The sequence below is a fragment of the Zosterops lateralis genome (assembly GCF_965231275.1).
Source record: "Zosterops lateralis genome assembly, chromosome: 10".
NCBI lineage: Eukaryota > Metazoa > Chordata > Aves > Passeriformes > Zosteropidae > Zosterops > Zosterops lateralis.
Window position 1 is genome coordinate 10,712,652 of NC_139770.1, and position 15,771 is coordinate 10,728,422.

The 15,771-nt window shown below is 41.5% G+C and overlaps 1 protein-coding gene across 8 annotated transcripts in view; it reads left to right on the forward strand.

The window, feature by feature from the left end:
- LPP (LIM domain containing preferred translocation partner in lipoma) overlaps positions 1–15,078 on the forward strand; it is a 334,290-nt gene extending 319,212 nt beyond the window's left edge. For all 8 annotated transcript variants that reach the window (XM_083868545.1, XM_083868547.1, XM_083868550.1 and 5 more), the window contains one exon: positions 119–15,078. In XM_083868545.1, the coding sequence (XP_083724671.1) occupies positions 119–247 (129 nt within the window). In that variant the 3' untranslated portion in view covers positions 248–15,078. The remainder of the gene's footprint in view (positions 1–118) is intronic.
- The last annotated feature ends 693 nt before the right edge of the window (positions 15,079–15,771 follow it).

Below are 15,771 nucleotides of genomic sequence, written 5' to 3' on the forward strand. Positions count from 1 at the left end.
CGGGCTGGATCCTGTTACAAGGTGGAGAGTGAGGAGATAGTTTCTTTGACTAATAGATTCTTTACTTAGTCTTGCTCTTTCTTATTTACTTTGCTCTTCCTGTTCACTTATTTCCTAGGACTGTGGTGGCCTCCTGTCTGAAGGGGACAATCAGGGCTGTTACCCTCTGGATGGGCACATCCTTTGCAAGACCTGCAACTCGGCTCGGATCCAGGCTCTGACTGCCAAGGCCAGCACTGATCTCTGAGAATCAACTGTGACCCACCCCAGGATGCCCATTGGGAGATATTGCACAAGCTTTGCATGATTTCTTTCCAGCCTAGGGTCTGAATCTCTGTTATTGAAAAAAAAAAAAAAAAGGAAAAAAAAAAAAAAAAAAAAAAAAGGAAAAAAAAAAAAAAAAGAAGGAAAAAAAAGTAAAACTGGAAGGCCTTGGAACAAGAGGGCAGTTCGAGAGGCCATGTTCAGACTGCCCATGACAGGCACCTAATTTAGGCACAACTATTCAGGAGGGCAGTGAGTGAGTCAGAGCAGCTGCTGTATCTGCAGCTGATGCAGTTAAGGGTCACAGCACCTAAGTTATCTGCCTGTAGAAGGAGGTCTGAACATGGTCCTTACTATGCTTCTGTGTTTGATTCCTGTTTCTTAAGAAGCACATGAAGGTAGAGGGTGAAAGATGGCTGAGGTAGTTATTTCTCCCAAATTATTTTGAGAACCTGACCAGCTCTCATTGAAGTCATGGGACTTCAGTGTCTGCTGGTGACTTTAATAGGATCTGTGTCACCAGCAGAAGTAGCTTCACTGTCCTAGAAGGTGTGAGAGCAGACCCAGCATTAACACAGAGTGCAACTGTACTGCACCTGAGTGTAGGTGTGATCTTGTATCCTTGGGACACAGATTGGTTATTTCTTAGGCCCTTTCTTGTCTCCACTCCCTTCCAGTTCAATAGGGTTTTTCTTTTACTCATGAAAGTCTACTTAGCTATTGCATAAATTTATTCAGTAGTGATGCTTCCAATTCACAATGTATGAGCAATCACAGAAAGATGTGAGCTTGCACACACTGTACACTACACACACACACTACACACACACCACATGCTTTTGATTTACCAGAGGCATAAGCTAGTCATGTCCATTGAGAATATCTTAAAGGGATGTGGGGCTGGAAACACATTTCTGAAATCCCAGTGGTTAAAAAAAAGAAAAAAAATTACTACATAGAGAACTGCAGTGCAAAGCGATGCTCAAAAGAATCTTATGCCACTCTCTCATAGAGCCCATTCTAGTGGGGCCACTGGCAGTGTTGGTCTTTGGGTAGATATTCAAGGAATAAAGTCTTGTTCCATCTCCTGTTATTGCAATGGGAGGATTTTCCTTCAACAGTAACAGGGATTGAATCAGGCTTTGGGATGATACACATTTCTCTGATGTTAACACGTGTGATCTGTGTTTTTCAATTAAAAATATCAGATCTTGTTTCAGCAACAGCAAAAAAGATTCTGCTAAATACATGTTCAGTTTTCATCCTAAGAAAGCTAAAGAAGGTATTAAGCCCTCCACTATGCCCTTCCAGAAAGCAGGCAATTTTTTTCCTCTTCCATTTTCATCCCAGCCACTTATAACTTGCCTCTGGTGAAATTCATGGCAGTAGAGTGCTGGGCCAGCAACAGGATTTTCATCTTTAGTCCAGAATTAATATATAGGCCAAAGTAAATAAAACCTGGAAACAGATAATCCTTTTTTCACATGATCATGGGTTTGGGTTTTTCTTTTTGGTTTTTTGGTATGGTTAATTAAAAACAAATCAAAAAATTAGAAATCCATGGCATTCTGAGCAGCTATAATAGTCTTGTTCATGAAACCCATAATAACTAAGGTGCAAATTACATAGTGAGGGAGTAATTTTCATATCACTGAATTGACATTAATATCTTATTTGCAGATGTAATCAAGGAAAATACCTTTCTTTGCACTTAAATTAAGAAGCAGAACTGAAACAGTTGCAGGCTGATTGACCATATAAGTGACAAACTGGCACTTTTCAAGAGAAAGTTATAAGATTTTTTTCATGCATCCCACTGAAAAACAATAAGAATGTGGTGCTTTCTTCTTTGTATCAGACTTCTGTTATAGACAATAATTGTATCCACTAATGCTGAGAAGAAAAGTTAGATGAGCTGAACTGATAGGAAACAAAGGAAAAATTGTGATGCGATACTGCAGCTCCTGCAAATGGTGCATTTCCTTTCAGTTTAGCACTAACCTTTCTGGAAGAGCACTGTGATATTCAGTAGCTTCAGCTGTCTGTGGCAAATTCAAATGCAGAAATACCAGTCTGAAACCTCCATTCCTTACTTGGTTTATATGTTGGCAAACTTCACCAGTGTCAGGGAAGTTTCCCAAAATTCACAGCTTGAAATGAATCCTTCTTTGTAGAAGGGTGGCATCATTGAGCAGAAGACTTTCTTCACCACCACAGGGGCTGTGCTGAAGCAGTTTGACTTTTTATACTGGATTTCTACCCTGGCCTGCAAGAATGTTAATGCCTCAGACATAAACAGATTTTTTGGCACCCTGGCTCCCACCAGGTTCCACCTGGGATCCTGCTCCCTGAACCGTGGCATGTAAGGTCCTTCTGAGCTCGCTTCTTGACATGCAGTATGCACCACCACCAGTCCAAAAAAACCTTGCAAATACTGAGCAAATCTAGTTTGAACTAACCCTACAAAAACAGGGGAGGTCAGTGCTGGGATACAGGTGATAATGTGATGCATTTGGGTGAAGAATGAGCCATTCATCAGGCAGAAAACGTGGCTCTGGTCTTCTTACACTTGTGAGTGTTAAATAAGTGGCTGATGAGACTCTCCTGAATAACACTGGGGTAATTGATAGGAACAAGCTGCTGTGCCTACCAGCAGCATGTTGCCTACACTAAGAGTTGCCTAGACAAGTTCAGAGCCTTTGGGCTTTTTACAGCCCTGCCATAGCTGGACTGGAGCAAGTCATATGGCTCCTTGTATTCTGCCCTCTGCATGAGACATCTTCTTTGCAGTTTCCCAGAGACATTATGGGGATTAAACTAGTCACAGATTAGCCCAAACTACTGATTTCTGGAGCTCTATTTTCTCTTTCCAGAAAAGTTTGCTGGTATGTAGGCTTGGGATTGCAGCCCATTTCAATGCATGCAGCCAGCCAGGAGATCCAGCTCTGAATCCTCTCTGTTATGAGAGTGCTGTGGTGAGTTGGGCTGGCATGCAGGGAGGTGAGAGCCAAACTTTTCAAGCATTAAATACTTCATGGATGAAATATGATTGACAAAGATTGAACAGTGTTGATGTTTGAGGTGCTGTGGCTGGTTTCCAGACCTGACACATCTGTGCAAAGGTACTATGATGGGGTTTTTTTCACCCCTAGACACCAAAACCATCTGCCTGTTGGAAGGAGTGAGTGTCCAAAACCCTCTTCTTTATTCTGTGTGGTTTTGTTTTTCAAAATTGCTATAAATATATTCGAAAGATATTGTATATACATCACAGAGGCTCTCATCAGCCACATGTATATGGAAATCTCCCCACTGATGCTTCAGGATTTAATTAGGAAATGCTGGTGGGATTTATCTCAATTGCACTGCAATTACGAACCACTGGGATATGGCTTCATCACAATATTTATCACATATTTATAATATATCACGTTTATCTGTTCCAAAGAAGGAGTCTTTTTTGCCAAAGAGACCTTGCTTTTTTAAAGTTGGATCTTCTTAGCCATGACAAAATTTCACATCATCTGTGGCTGTGGTAATGTCCAAACTGTTCCTTTCAGAAAGAATTGGAAGATCACAAACATTTCTGTTCAAGTCTGCAGTTTTTGCTTATGCTGCTTTGTCTTTGCCTTGCATTTGTTGGCAAGTAGGGCCTGATCCCATGATTTGTGTGGCCAGGCAAGGCCTAGGATCAGGTTCTAATTTAGTAAAATATTTAAGTCCCTGGGGTTTGTTTAAGCACAGACTTAAAGCCATTGCATGGTGTGACATAAGCCATTAATACCAGACTGGTTCTTTATCCCCTAATCATACAGGTTTGATCTTGGTAGGATGTGGGCAGTCAAATTTCTATCAAATTACTCAGAACACGGGAAATGGCTCCTGTGTCACCCTTATGCCAACTGCAGGAGAACACCACAGCTGATCAAATGTAACACTTGGATGACAGGAGGCTGAGTTGTTACAAGTTGAGTGCTTTGTGTTGGGTGGCTGTGGCACCTTCCATATGTCACAAGTAGCCCTACAGCCAGATTTACTGTATCTTTGAGCAATGGCTTTAAAACTGTCTACTTAAACTTTCTCCAGGAGATTGGGTTGCCTTGGTTACAGCCCAATCCTTAAGCATATCCCCAAGGCTAACACTAGTATTTTGTGAATGTGATGGTTTTATTGTCACTTATTTTATTCATTGAACATTGTTTTTAAAAACAGAAAGCCACACCAATTTTTTAGCTTATCAGATAAAAGACCTTTAATTTTGGGTTTGGGAGCAGTGTTAATATTCTAATTCTTAGATTTTTATCACGGCTGCAAAACACTTGTATAATGACTTAATCATAGAGGTGTGGGAGTACCAAAGTGTTTGTCACTCTACATAATAGTGTTCATCCTAATAGCAGGAGCAAGGCTTTCACAAAACACAGGCCTTACGTTGACTTTCTGCCTATCAGCAAAATGTTCCTGAGAAGAACGAGAAAAAGATGTCTTTAAAGAAATGGTGGTTGTTAAAGAGAATACATGATAAGTCTGTCTGAAATCTCTTTGGACCTGTTACAGCTGCTGCCTGGCTGGGGTTAGCTCAAGCCTGGCTTAGGTTTGATAAATGATGGTTCCGTTTGATTTTGAGAAAGTCTGGAAGGCAAGGGATAACAGGACCCAAGAGAAGGTTCTTGAGAGAAATCCTATGTTGAGGATAAGTGTTAGACACCTGGTGCTTGCTCTGAGTGGCTCAGAAAGGGTTTGAGTTGCTGACTGGTGTCTGTTGGTGTCTGGTGTCTGCAGTTGGGTCACAGGACTGATTTGCTGGTTGTTCAGCAGCCTGGATGGACAAACCTCGCACAGGTTCAGTACTGCAAGCTGGGGCTGTTGGAGAGGGGGTGCTGAACCATCCCACGGTGCTGAAATTCCCACAAGAAAACACCAGCAATGGTAACTGAGGGTTTGTTGTGGAAGGAGGGCAGGAACTGCTCCACAACCTAGACCGAGAGAGCTGTGAGAACACTATTTCCAGTTAGGGCTGGTTTCAATTTTTACACTAAATTGGGTGATACCAGAAGGGCCTTCTTTTTAATGAGAAATTCTCTCTTTCTGCAATGTTACCCACAACATTTTTTGAGGGCTGTTTTTTCTGTTATGATTAAAATTATACTGAATTTTTATCTAAATAAATTTCAGAATTGTTAAGAAATACTTTTATTTCTCAAAGATCCATGTCGTCTTTCAGTTTTTTGTAGTTCTTGGGTTTCTTCCGCTGGTAAATTAAAGTTTCTGTTACAATTCTGAAAACTTCTTTGGATAAAAATTCTACTTAAAACCAAGCAAATGTTCTTGGGAAATGGTTCAATAATGGACCTGGAGAAATAAAAGAACCTTTGAAACTTTTTACAAGATATTTTTTTCCCTATTTTTAACTAGTTTTACTAATTTTGAAGTCACTGTTTCCTTTGTTGGAACAATCCAAGTAATGTGACTCTTATAACAGTGTTACTTCTGTTGGATTCATTTTTCTTAACCATCTTAAAGCCATGGATGGCTGGCTATAGGGACTGCCAGTGTCTTTTTCTGTGGCAACTGCAATTTTCTTCTTTGTTTTTATCTTGGGGTCTTTTTCTGTTTGGCTTTTCCCCCTGAAATTACTGACGAATATAAGCACATTATGGAAACTGCCATGAAAATCAAGAGATACTGGTAGAACTTCATCTCCCTTCTGGGCTTGGGAATGGCATTTTTCCTTAGACATTTCTAGAAATATTACCTGTCTTCCTCAGCATTTCAACTTTGAATTTGCAGCAGTTGGTTGCCCAACTGGCATTTGGAGCCTGAGAGAGAGCAGACTTTACACCTGTGAAATTACAATATTCATCCAGCATCTAAAAATCTAAGAGAAAAATCATAACCTCAGTAGGTTTCCTGGTGGACATTGAGGAACAGCTCTCACTTCAGCCTGGAAATTTTCTTCTGTGGCCTGAAAAAAACTAAGTTCCACCCTTGCAGAGCAGTCTGGCATACACACACACGTCAGGTGTTTGTGGGGCTATAAGTGAGTAGAAATACAAGCTGCAATATTGACTGTTGCTGCTTATACTCCTCTGGGCTTTATTCCTGACTACATGCCCCTGGTCTCTTTGGCTTCATGTAACGTGTGGAAGCACAGGGTTTATCACAGGTAGCAAGAACATCCAGTTAAAACTTTTTTTTTCTTTTTTTAAATTTTGCTTTTTGTCCAGTATTCTCATCCTACCTAGATATTTTAGAAAATGAGGAAGGAAACAGAAGCCCCAGTGGTGGCATTACCTTTCCATTTCCAGGGGTTAGAATCCCTCCCCAGGAATATCACCCTTGGAGTGTCTCTGCTTTCCTGCCTCTGCCTCCCCTTGTCCACAAGCCTCTTTCTTACCCACTTTTTCCATGTCCTCAATGTGCACTCATCTTTGCAGTAAAGATGGTTTCTTTCTTACTTCACCGAGGTATTGTGAGTCTTAGCTAGTAGTTGGAAAAACTTGTTCAGATCTTTAATCAAGTAGTTTTGTGCGTCCTTAGTATCAGTGGCCTGCCATATGGATATCAAAGAAAATTGTTATAATTATTGCTTTTAAAATGATTATGAAATTGTGCCTTACTTTTTCAGTCATATTTAACCATGTAATTTAGAACCACATGATTGCAGGGATTTACCATGAAGAAATATGTTTGAAGGATAGTTTGTTTTTTAAATATTTTTTCCTCAAAAATTATTTTATTAGCTTTTCCTCTTTTATTTTTTTCCTCCAGTTATATTCCTTTAATATGTTTGTGTAAAAGGGCAGCCAGAATTTGCATTCGTGAGAGACAGAAGATTTTATTTGGTCTTGTATGTAGAGCTTTCATTTTCTTTTATGTTCCTTCAGGAAAATTCCTCTCTCCCCAATTACTCATACTGAGATGTCTTTAAATGCAGGCTGACCAGTAAGGGTTTTTTGTTGTTGTTTAATTTAGTGTGTGGTTTGCTTTGTGGTTGTGGTTTTTCTTTTAATTAACCAGATATCGAGTGCTGGGGAGGCATTGCACATTAATGCAGAACGTTAATGCTAATTTTCACAGAAAAGACAAAATTAGAGTCTTTCCCTGTCTCCAGTGCAGTTTTGTTACTGCTCTGTGTACAACACTAATATTAAGCCAGACTGTAAAGGCTAAATACTCAGAGTGACCTACTTCCATTCACCAGCAAGAATCCTTTGTCAGCTGACTCCTGTTTGTTTGTTCATTTTTAAATGTCAGATTACAGAACGAGCATCTCCTAAAGATGAAAGAAAACAGTGTTTTCATGTGCAGGAAATTTGGGGTTGCAGTAAGAGAACATTTTCTTTGTGAATTTGGATGTCATGGTGTTTTAAGCTCCTGCCTGGAGCCTAAATCAATTTGGCCTCTCATCCAGTTCATCTAACTGGTGCTCCTAAAAGGCTGCAGCCCTGCAAAAGCTCATGCAGCATTTTTGGCTGCCTTCCCTTGCTCCCATTTGGTACATATTTGCACAATTTAACTGAGCTTTTCTTTCTGCTGAAGGTCAGATGCAAGCGATACGAAACACTAAACTTTATAAACAAGCAAAACCATTTCAACCACAGCATTTTGGACTAGAATGGATTTTTAGGTGGCGCACTGTCTGCTGGCCCTTGGAGAGGGGATCCTGAGACTACATTGGCCTGGAACAGGATGAAAAGCCACAAGCCTTGTTTTTTTTAATAAACTACTTACTGTAATCCAGCTACACAGTTTCAGCCTCACACTTCAGAAGAAGCTTCCAGTAGCTATGCACGTACAGGCACTTTCTCTCTTGCAGAAAGTGAAACTTTCCCAACCAGAGTAAATTTAACCTATTGCATAAGATGCTGGAAGTTGGTTGTTTTTTTATTTTCTTTGGGATTCTCACTGTAACCTCTGTGTGCAGAGGATGAATAGCTTTTCTTTTTCCCCTTCTTTTTTTTTTCTCCTGACAAGATTAGATGTTGCATATTGATGAGCTAGCATTTCAAAGGTCCGTGGGGCTTTAGAACGTATTAAGAATCTCTGAAGTTTAATATTCACCATGTTTTAAATATTCAGAAGGAAAAATCTGCATAAAATGGCTTTTGATAAATACGTTCTAGGGATTCTTTCTTTCTATCTTACACAAGCATTGTGGGGATTGTGGCTCTGCCAGTTTTGTTCCAAAGTGTCTTTTGTTTCAGCATTTCAGGATCATTTTGGTCCCATTTGTATGCCCAGTACCAGTCCTGAAGTCTCCTAAGGTTTCTACTGGGACTGTACAGCAGGCAGGTGAATGTGACCAAGAAAAAGGCTCAGCTAAGCATTGGAACTCCTGAATATCTGTTTGGGGGCTTCCTCCTTGTCACAGCTGGACACATCCAGCTTTTTTCTGTGCCTGCTTCTCATGTTGGGATTGGATCCATCCAGTGGTCAGGCCCAGCTGAGATCTTCCTGCAAAGGTGCTCCATACCAGTGGGGTTTTGAGATTGGAAAGGGCAATATCCTGGCTGCAGGAGCAAAGCAAAGTGTCATTTAATGCTTCTCAGATCTCGCAGGGCAGTCACCCCTTCCTTGGAAGTCTCTTTGGTGAGAATCTCAGCAGTAAAAAAAGTGCCTTTAGGAGAAATCCTCCCTTGGGGATGCTCCATTTCTCATGCTCTTGAAAATCTGATTCAAGCTTTAGATGAGGAAGATCAGTTTCTGGCTGCAGAGGCACAGCTATTTTGCTGTATTATCAATACGTGTCCTTACCCTCCATGTCCCATGGTACATCCCAGGGTGTTGCAGGACAGCCCTTTGGTCCTCTGACACCCAGCCTTGACTTTGTCACACCAGTCCCTGTTGAATCAGTGCCTGGTATTTGTTCTCAGGACCACTCTGGCTCCGGCCAAGGGCACCTCATGCCTCTATGCAAAAGGTGGTGCTTTCAGGTTTTACCTTACAAATAATGCAGCCCTTTCAAACTCACCTTTCTTCTCTCATGTATTCTTGACAGAAGTAGGATTTTAAATATTTCATAGCATTCTTCTTTCTTCTTCCTTTTTGCCAGATGCCTTGAAAACATTGTCACATTACAATCTGGGGGGGATCAGGATCAGTTTCCTTTCCTTCTTGATTGCATGGTGTAGGTTTGCAATGAGGGTTTTGTCCTTTTTTCTTTTTTTTTTTTTTATTAGTCTTACAGAACAGATGCCTTCATTTTATGCAGAGAAAGATTGTCTATGATTAGAGCTAATCCAGGATGGCAGGATTGGACCCCCACAGTGAAAGCTGGAAAAGTGATTGCAAAAGTATTCTGTTTCTCCTTTATTAATTGCACAGGAAGTTTCCACCAAAGGCTCATGTAGCCCAACTGGCCTATGTAATAAGTAGCAGGGCCTGTAATTACAGTCTGTTTTCTGATCCTATCTGTGCTCTGACTTTCTAGGCACTGCAGTCCTACTTATATCTGGCTCTTTGTCACCTTTTTAAATTTTTGATTGGTCACTAAGGGAAGGAGAGCACGAGCCCTGAGCCCTGCGAGGTGCAGGGAGTATAAATGAGGGTGTCCTCCTCCCTCTCAGGTGTCCTCCTGATTTGGGACACAGAACAGAGAACCAGGAACAGGAGGATGCAGCAGAGGAAGTGGGCTGCCTGCCAACTGGGTATCTTTCAAGACCTCAGAGTTCTTTATAGGACTGGAAATTTGAACCTTTTACAGGTCTTAACTAGTGTACTCTCCTGTGAGATAGTTCATCAACATTTCTTTGCTTGGAGCTGTTCCTACAGGATTTGACCTTTTTTCTCTGTAAGATTCAAGGTTTTATGGTTGCAAAGAGATCCTTCCCCGTATGGCACGAGGGGGGAGAGGGCTTTTGGCATCCTGCAGAGAAGCTGTGTTACAAATCCTGGTATCAATGTGGAAAGCAAGAGTAACTGGAGTGGGAGGGGTAAGGCAGTGATTTACACGTGGTTCACTCCCAGGTTCACCAGCTCTCAGCACCAGCGAGCACAGCCTCAAGCAGATGAGCTCCTTGGGGTGTCAGTTCTGACACCTGCAAGAGAATAATGGGCTCCTTGTGGGAGTGTTTGGTGCTGGTCACTTTGGCAGTAATCTCTTGTCTCTGAAAACATGCACTAAACTTTGGGTAAAGCTACAGAATGGTGCCCCCCAGTCTTTTTTCTCAAGGCAGACTCCCAGTACTATGTTTGATCAAGAGGAATGAAAGCCATTAGGCAAATACTATACTCTGAAAAATAAAAAAATTAGCAATCTACTATGAATACTTTTAATGTCCATTAAACTGTTACACAAATTGTCCCTTTTCTACAGCTTGCACTGCTATTTCATTATTTTAACCTGACTTCTGTTTAAAAAATATCCCTCAATTATTTTTTATTTCTTTGTAACTCTGCTTCTAAGAAAGTTGATTCTTTAAAGAAAAAAAAAAAAAACAACTTAGTTTCAAACATGGGTTTTTCAGGCTTCTAAATTAATAATTTCTACACCTGACCCAGTTCCTGCAGCTGCCAAAAAAGAAAAGAGAAAGCTATTTAAATTTCTCATAGAACCATTTATCTCTTAAAATATGCCAAGGCAATTTGAGGTGGGGGTGGAGACTCAGCTATTTATCTCAGCAGCTTGATTTTTCTCTTTATGTTTCCAACTGTCAGGGGGAAAAAACCGGTAGGAAGCTATTCTTGGGCTATTATTGATGTATTGTGTTGCCATTATGCAGGATGTCTGCTTTGCTATATACGGAAGGACATTAATAATAGCCATCTCCCCTGCCCCCACCCTCGGTTCCTCTTTGGGAAGATATGGTTTAACTGGAGCATCTGCTGTGTTCAAATTGCTGCTCCTTCCTCCCCTTCCCCCAGTTCATTCCCAAACTAGTTTTAGGAACTGGGGCTAAGGAAATAAGGAGACATTATTTTTGCCATTTTTCTGCCTACCTCTGTGGTTGCTCCAGGCAAATAATTTCCATGCCCTGTACCTGTCTGCCCTTTTTCTTCCCATGTATTGGCCCTGCTTTCATTTTAAGTTCATCAATGCAAAGAAAAAAACCTTTCTTGCTGTCTTTTTCTCACAAAGGCTGGCTGGCAGAACGGGCTCAGCAACAGACCTCTGATTTGTTATTACCCAGCATTTCATATCCACAAACATCAGTTTCATTATTTCCAATTAGTAGGAAAACGTATTCCTATTCCCATCCCTTCTACCCCAGGTTTAATACATTGTTATGAGACTTTAAAGGGTTCGTCTACTTGTTTAAAGACTCGGATGCTTGTTTTATTTTTGGAAGCAGAGTGTACAGTGAACAGGAATAGTTTGATGTTTAAAAAGCAGCTCCAGTTCAGCATTCTCCTGAAGTGCTGGAAGTCCTGTCTCTGCAGGGCTGTGCCAGCAGCGTGACAGCCCAGAGAGCAAAGCCAGGTTGAAAAGGAAAAAGAACTGGCCTGCCCCACTTCATCTGTGAGAAGAGAGAGGTGAAAGTAATAAACGTGGCAAGAAAATAAAGGGCAGAATTGCTCTGATTTTTTATTTTAATGGCTGTTCCTATGTCTCCTGCTGATTTTGTTCCATAGTAGCTTTGCTTATTCAGCATTTTTTATAATCAAGACCATGCGCTTTTTTCATGGTATCATTATTTTTACTTTTCATTTGTTGAGTTGTAGTCTTGCCCTGGTTCCCATAGGATGTGGAGCCACTTTGGTTTGGACACTGAATGAAAACAGTTAGGAGCTCTGTCTAGTAGAGCTTACCTAAAATTTGGAATTAGCAAATGCAATCAGAATATTTTCCAGTCTAATATAGAGAGGTTTTCAAACTAGGAATTCTACATGGGAGGAATGCCTTCACTGGGGAAAATGCTTAGATTTCAAAATGAAACGGAGATGGCCATTCAGTGTACTTTCCTGTTGCTTTTATAATCTTCCTTGGTGTTGTACAAGGAGGAAAATTACACCCTCTGTTCCCTAAGCTAAGCCAGAGCCCAGCATCTCCTCTGCAAACATTTGCTCCACTCCAGCTTTGCACACTGCTGCAGCATGGGAGTGAGAAAGGCCTGATAAGGGAGCAAGGTCAACCTCATCCCCTCCATAGCCAGTGCTGCTCCCCATGGTGAGTCCACGTCCAGCCTAGGGCTTGATCCTGCCTTCCTAGTGTGAGTATTTTGCCAGAATCAGCTGTTTTCTCTCTGCCATTAGCTATGGGATTGTGTGCAATGATGAGGATTTGCAGGGAGGGAGGAGAAGATCCTGTTCCAATTAGGCTGCCTTTGTGGTAATGTTTCATTCAAGGCTGCATGAGATAAGAGCAGTTCGCACTGAAATGCACAGCCGGAGGTTGTAGCTTGCGTTTCAACTGTGTTGAGATGGTACCCATTGAAAATCCGGGCTGGGGCACTTTTTTGCATCTGCCAGTGCTTTACTGACAGCTCTGTGGGGCTGGAAACACATTTCAGTTTGGCAAATGGACATTTTGTGCCTTGTCCCCCAAGTCTGATCTAGTTCTTTGCTTTATCCACCTAAAAAGTAGTATTTCTTATGTGCCTAAGTAGCTGAGCTCCTGACAAGCATCTCAGCAGAACAACCAGCAAGGTGACAAGTAGGCTATTGACAGAGCTGCCTTTACAAAAAGTGTATTCCACTTTCTTCACTGTGTGCCTTTTCACAGACCTGCTGTGCTCCTTTGTGGGCAGCAGACAAACAGTCCTAGTGCTGGGCAGGGATGGGAACTAGGAAGGTGATGGAGAAGAGAAGCAAGAGGCTAATGCTGAGCATCTGTCTCCATAGGGATAAGCAAATCAATGGCTTCTCCCATCAGTACAGCTTGTCTTGCTTTACATGCCCTGTTGACTGGTGGGCAAGTGTTCTGTAGCAGAGGTATTTGGATATATCTCCTCAAAAATCTCTTCCTGATCAGAACTCCAGAGTCATTAATATCTGAAGAATTTATTCCCTTAATATTGTCTCTTATAAAATCTCCATCACTTATTTTTTTAATAATGCTAGAAGAGAAAATCTGAAGGTGAACTAAAGTTTGATTGGTGCTACTGTATTAAAAAGGCTGATATGCTCTTGTTTTCAATCCTCAAAATAACGTTTTAGCAAACTTTTCTCTGCTGTGATCAGACAGGAAATGCAAGGTGTATTGAAAGTGCAGTAAAGAGAAAGATTTTGTCTTTTGATGATCCAAACTGCACCTCTGTGACCTCCTCTGCTGTCTCTTTGGAGAGTGAGAACTGAGTATTGGTAGAGGTATGGGCAGAGCCAGGTAATGCCTGGACTTTCTCATAGTCTTTTTAGAAAGGATCTGCCTTGGTGAGACATCAGCTTAATGGTCCTGTACTTTCCCATGCCACAGCTTGTGTTTTGGACAGTCAGAGAGACTGGAGAGCAGCCTCCAGTTCCTTCCCTCTAGTCAGCGAAATGAGAGACTCTTGAGTACTAATTCTGCAGTTTTATTAACATCACTTTCCAGAACGGAACAAACAGCAGAGGTTTGTCATGTTCCAGAGCCCAATCTCTCACGCTGGCTTTACCTGTGGGTAAAAGGAGGTCTGAGCCACACATAGGTCATTCCAGAAGGATTCCTCTTGGCTACATGCCTCACGGAGAACCCCCTAAAGCTGGGAGAATGATCAGCTCCTTCAGAGTGCAAGGAGGAAGTGCCCCCAGGAATGTATTTGTCCCACATAGCTGCTATGCTCTGGCCTATCCCTGCCAGCTGCAGACCTGTCTGCTCCAGGGTTCACCAGGGAGGATCTGTACTGGATGGGCAGGAATTCACCGTGGTTTGAGGTGGTGTTTCAGCTTCATGGTGGTTGTTGGTTTAGCCCGTGAGATGGAGAAGGTTTTGCATTGTTGCCTTTCTTGCAGTTGGGAGGGAGTGTGACTGGCCACTCTCCTCCTTGTCTGGTGTCAGCAGACAGAGGCTCTCAGTGGTATGAGAAGCATCTTCCTTTTAAATGTGAATCACTAGCCTAGGGATCTGGGCAAGGGGGGGCACAAGGAAGCACTTCCTATATGAGGAATGCTTCTACTGCACACTCTGTGCTCTCAGATCCTAATGAAGTAACATTACTTGAGCTTTTAGTACTGGTCTCCTGTCTGTCAGAGCTTGGGGGTACCAGAGTTTCACTCCTTGCTGAGCAAAAGCACTACCCAAGTCTGTGGGGAGCCTAATCCTGCTGCCATTGGAATTTTCCTGATTCCTGTGAATTGCTGAGTGCACCTCCTGTGAGCTGCTGAATAGCCTCCCTTGTCACTGAACCCATCAGGCCACTTGTCTCCCTCACTGACTACTTCCACAGGGCTTTGAGGGCACTCAGGAAATGCAATCAGCACCTTACAGGATCGATCTGCTAGGCAATAAATGAAGTTTTTTCTCTGGTAACTTGTGTGCATGAATTGAAAATCATTTATTCCAATTTGTTCTGAGGACAGATGCAGCATATACACATTTTCTATATTTATAAATATATATAGATATATATTTTGTTCTCAGCTAGTTACCTCTTCTAAACTGCAATTTTCAGAGCAACTGGCATATATATTTTTATTCAACACATAAAATAACTTTTTACAGTAAGAATGAAAGCTGTTTTAAGCATGTGTTTTCTGTATTTTTATTATGCATTATCCAATTATATTGAGATGTATTTTCCTCTTTGCTCTGCTCTTTCAGTTGTTATCCTTTTTATCAGTTATGCTTTTCAAATGTTTTGTAAGGGAAAATAAATATGCAAAATCGCCAGATGCCTTTTTTCTTTGCAAAAGAAGTATCACAAATGCTTTTTTATTACATTTTACCAATCCAATAAACTTCTTATAAATTTCATTTTTGTTTGCTAGCGTGTGAAATTATTTTTTCAAGTTGAATGGTATTTACTTTCTCCCAGCCTCCACCTGCAATTATGCTTCATATCCTTCATCTTTTTCTCTTTTAGGTTCAAAATTTCATTGTGTAGCTCCTGAGCATACCTAATTCAAGAGTCTGTTTCAGTGTTGGGTGAAGTAAGGATGCAAAACTGTCCCAGCAGAGGGTCCCCTCTGTCATACTGACCATCTCTTGATGAATTTTGCACTGTTCCTAAAAATGTGTGTCTTTGCAGTGGAGAGCACTCCATTCCTAACCTATGCAGTAATCTGCAGAGTTGGGTTGTATGGGAAGGTGTCCACAAATGTTCTCAAATTTGGATTGTGATAAATTGACAGCAGAGCCAGACACTGTGCTCTGCAGCTGAATGGAGGAACATTATTCAAACTGTTATGGGGAGAGTAGAAAGAAGTGTGGTTAGCAAAGCCTATCTCTTCTAGAAACTTGTTTCTAGGATATCATTGTGGTAAATAATCAGGATTGTTTCCATCTGCTTAAAAAATGTCACTGGTTGGCACACAGCCTGACCTCCACCTCTCCAGCCAGAGAGAACCTGGTGCGAACCAAACACTCTCCCTGACAGAAATGCTTCCTGTGGTGGGGAGTCCAGTGTATCCCAGTAAGCTTTCCACAAATAC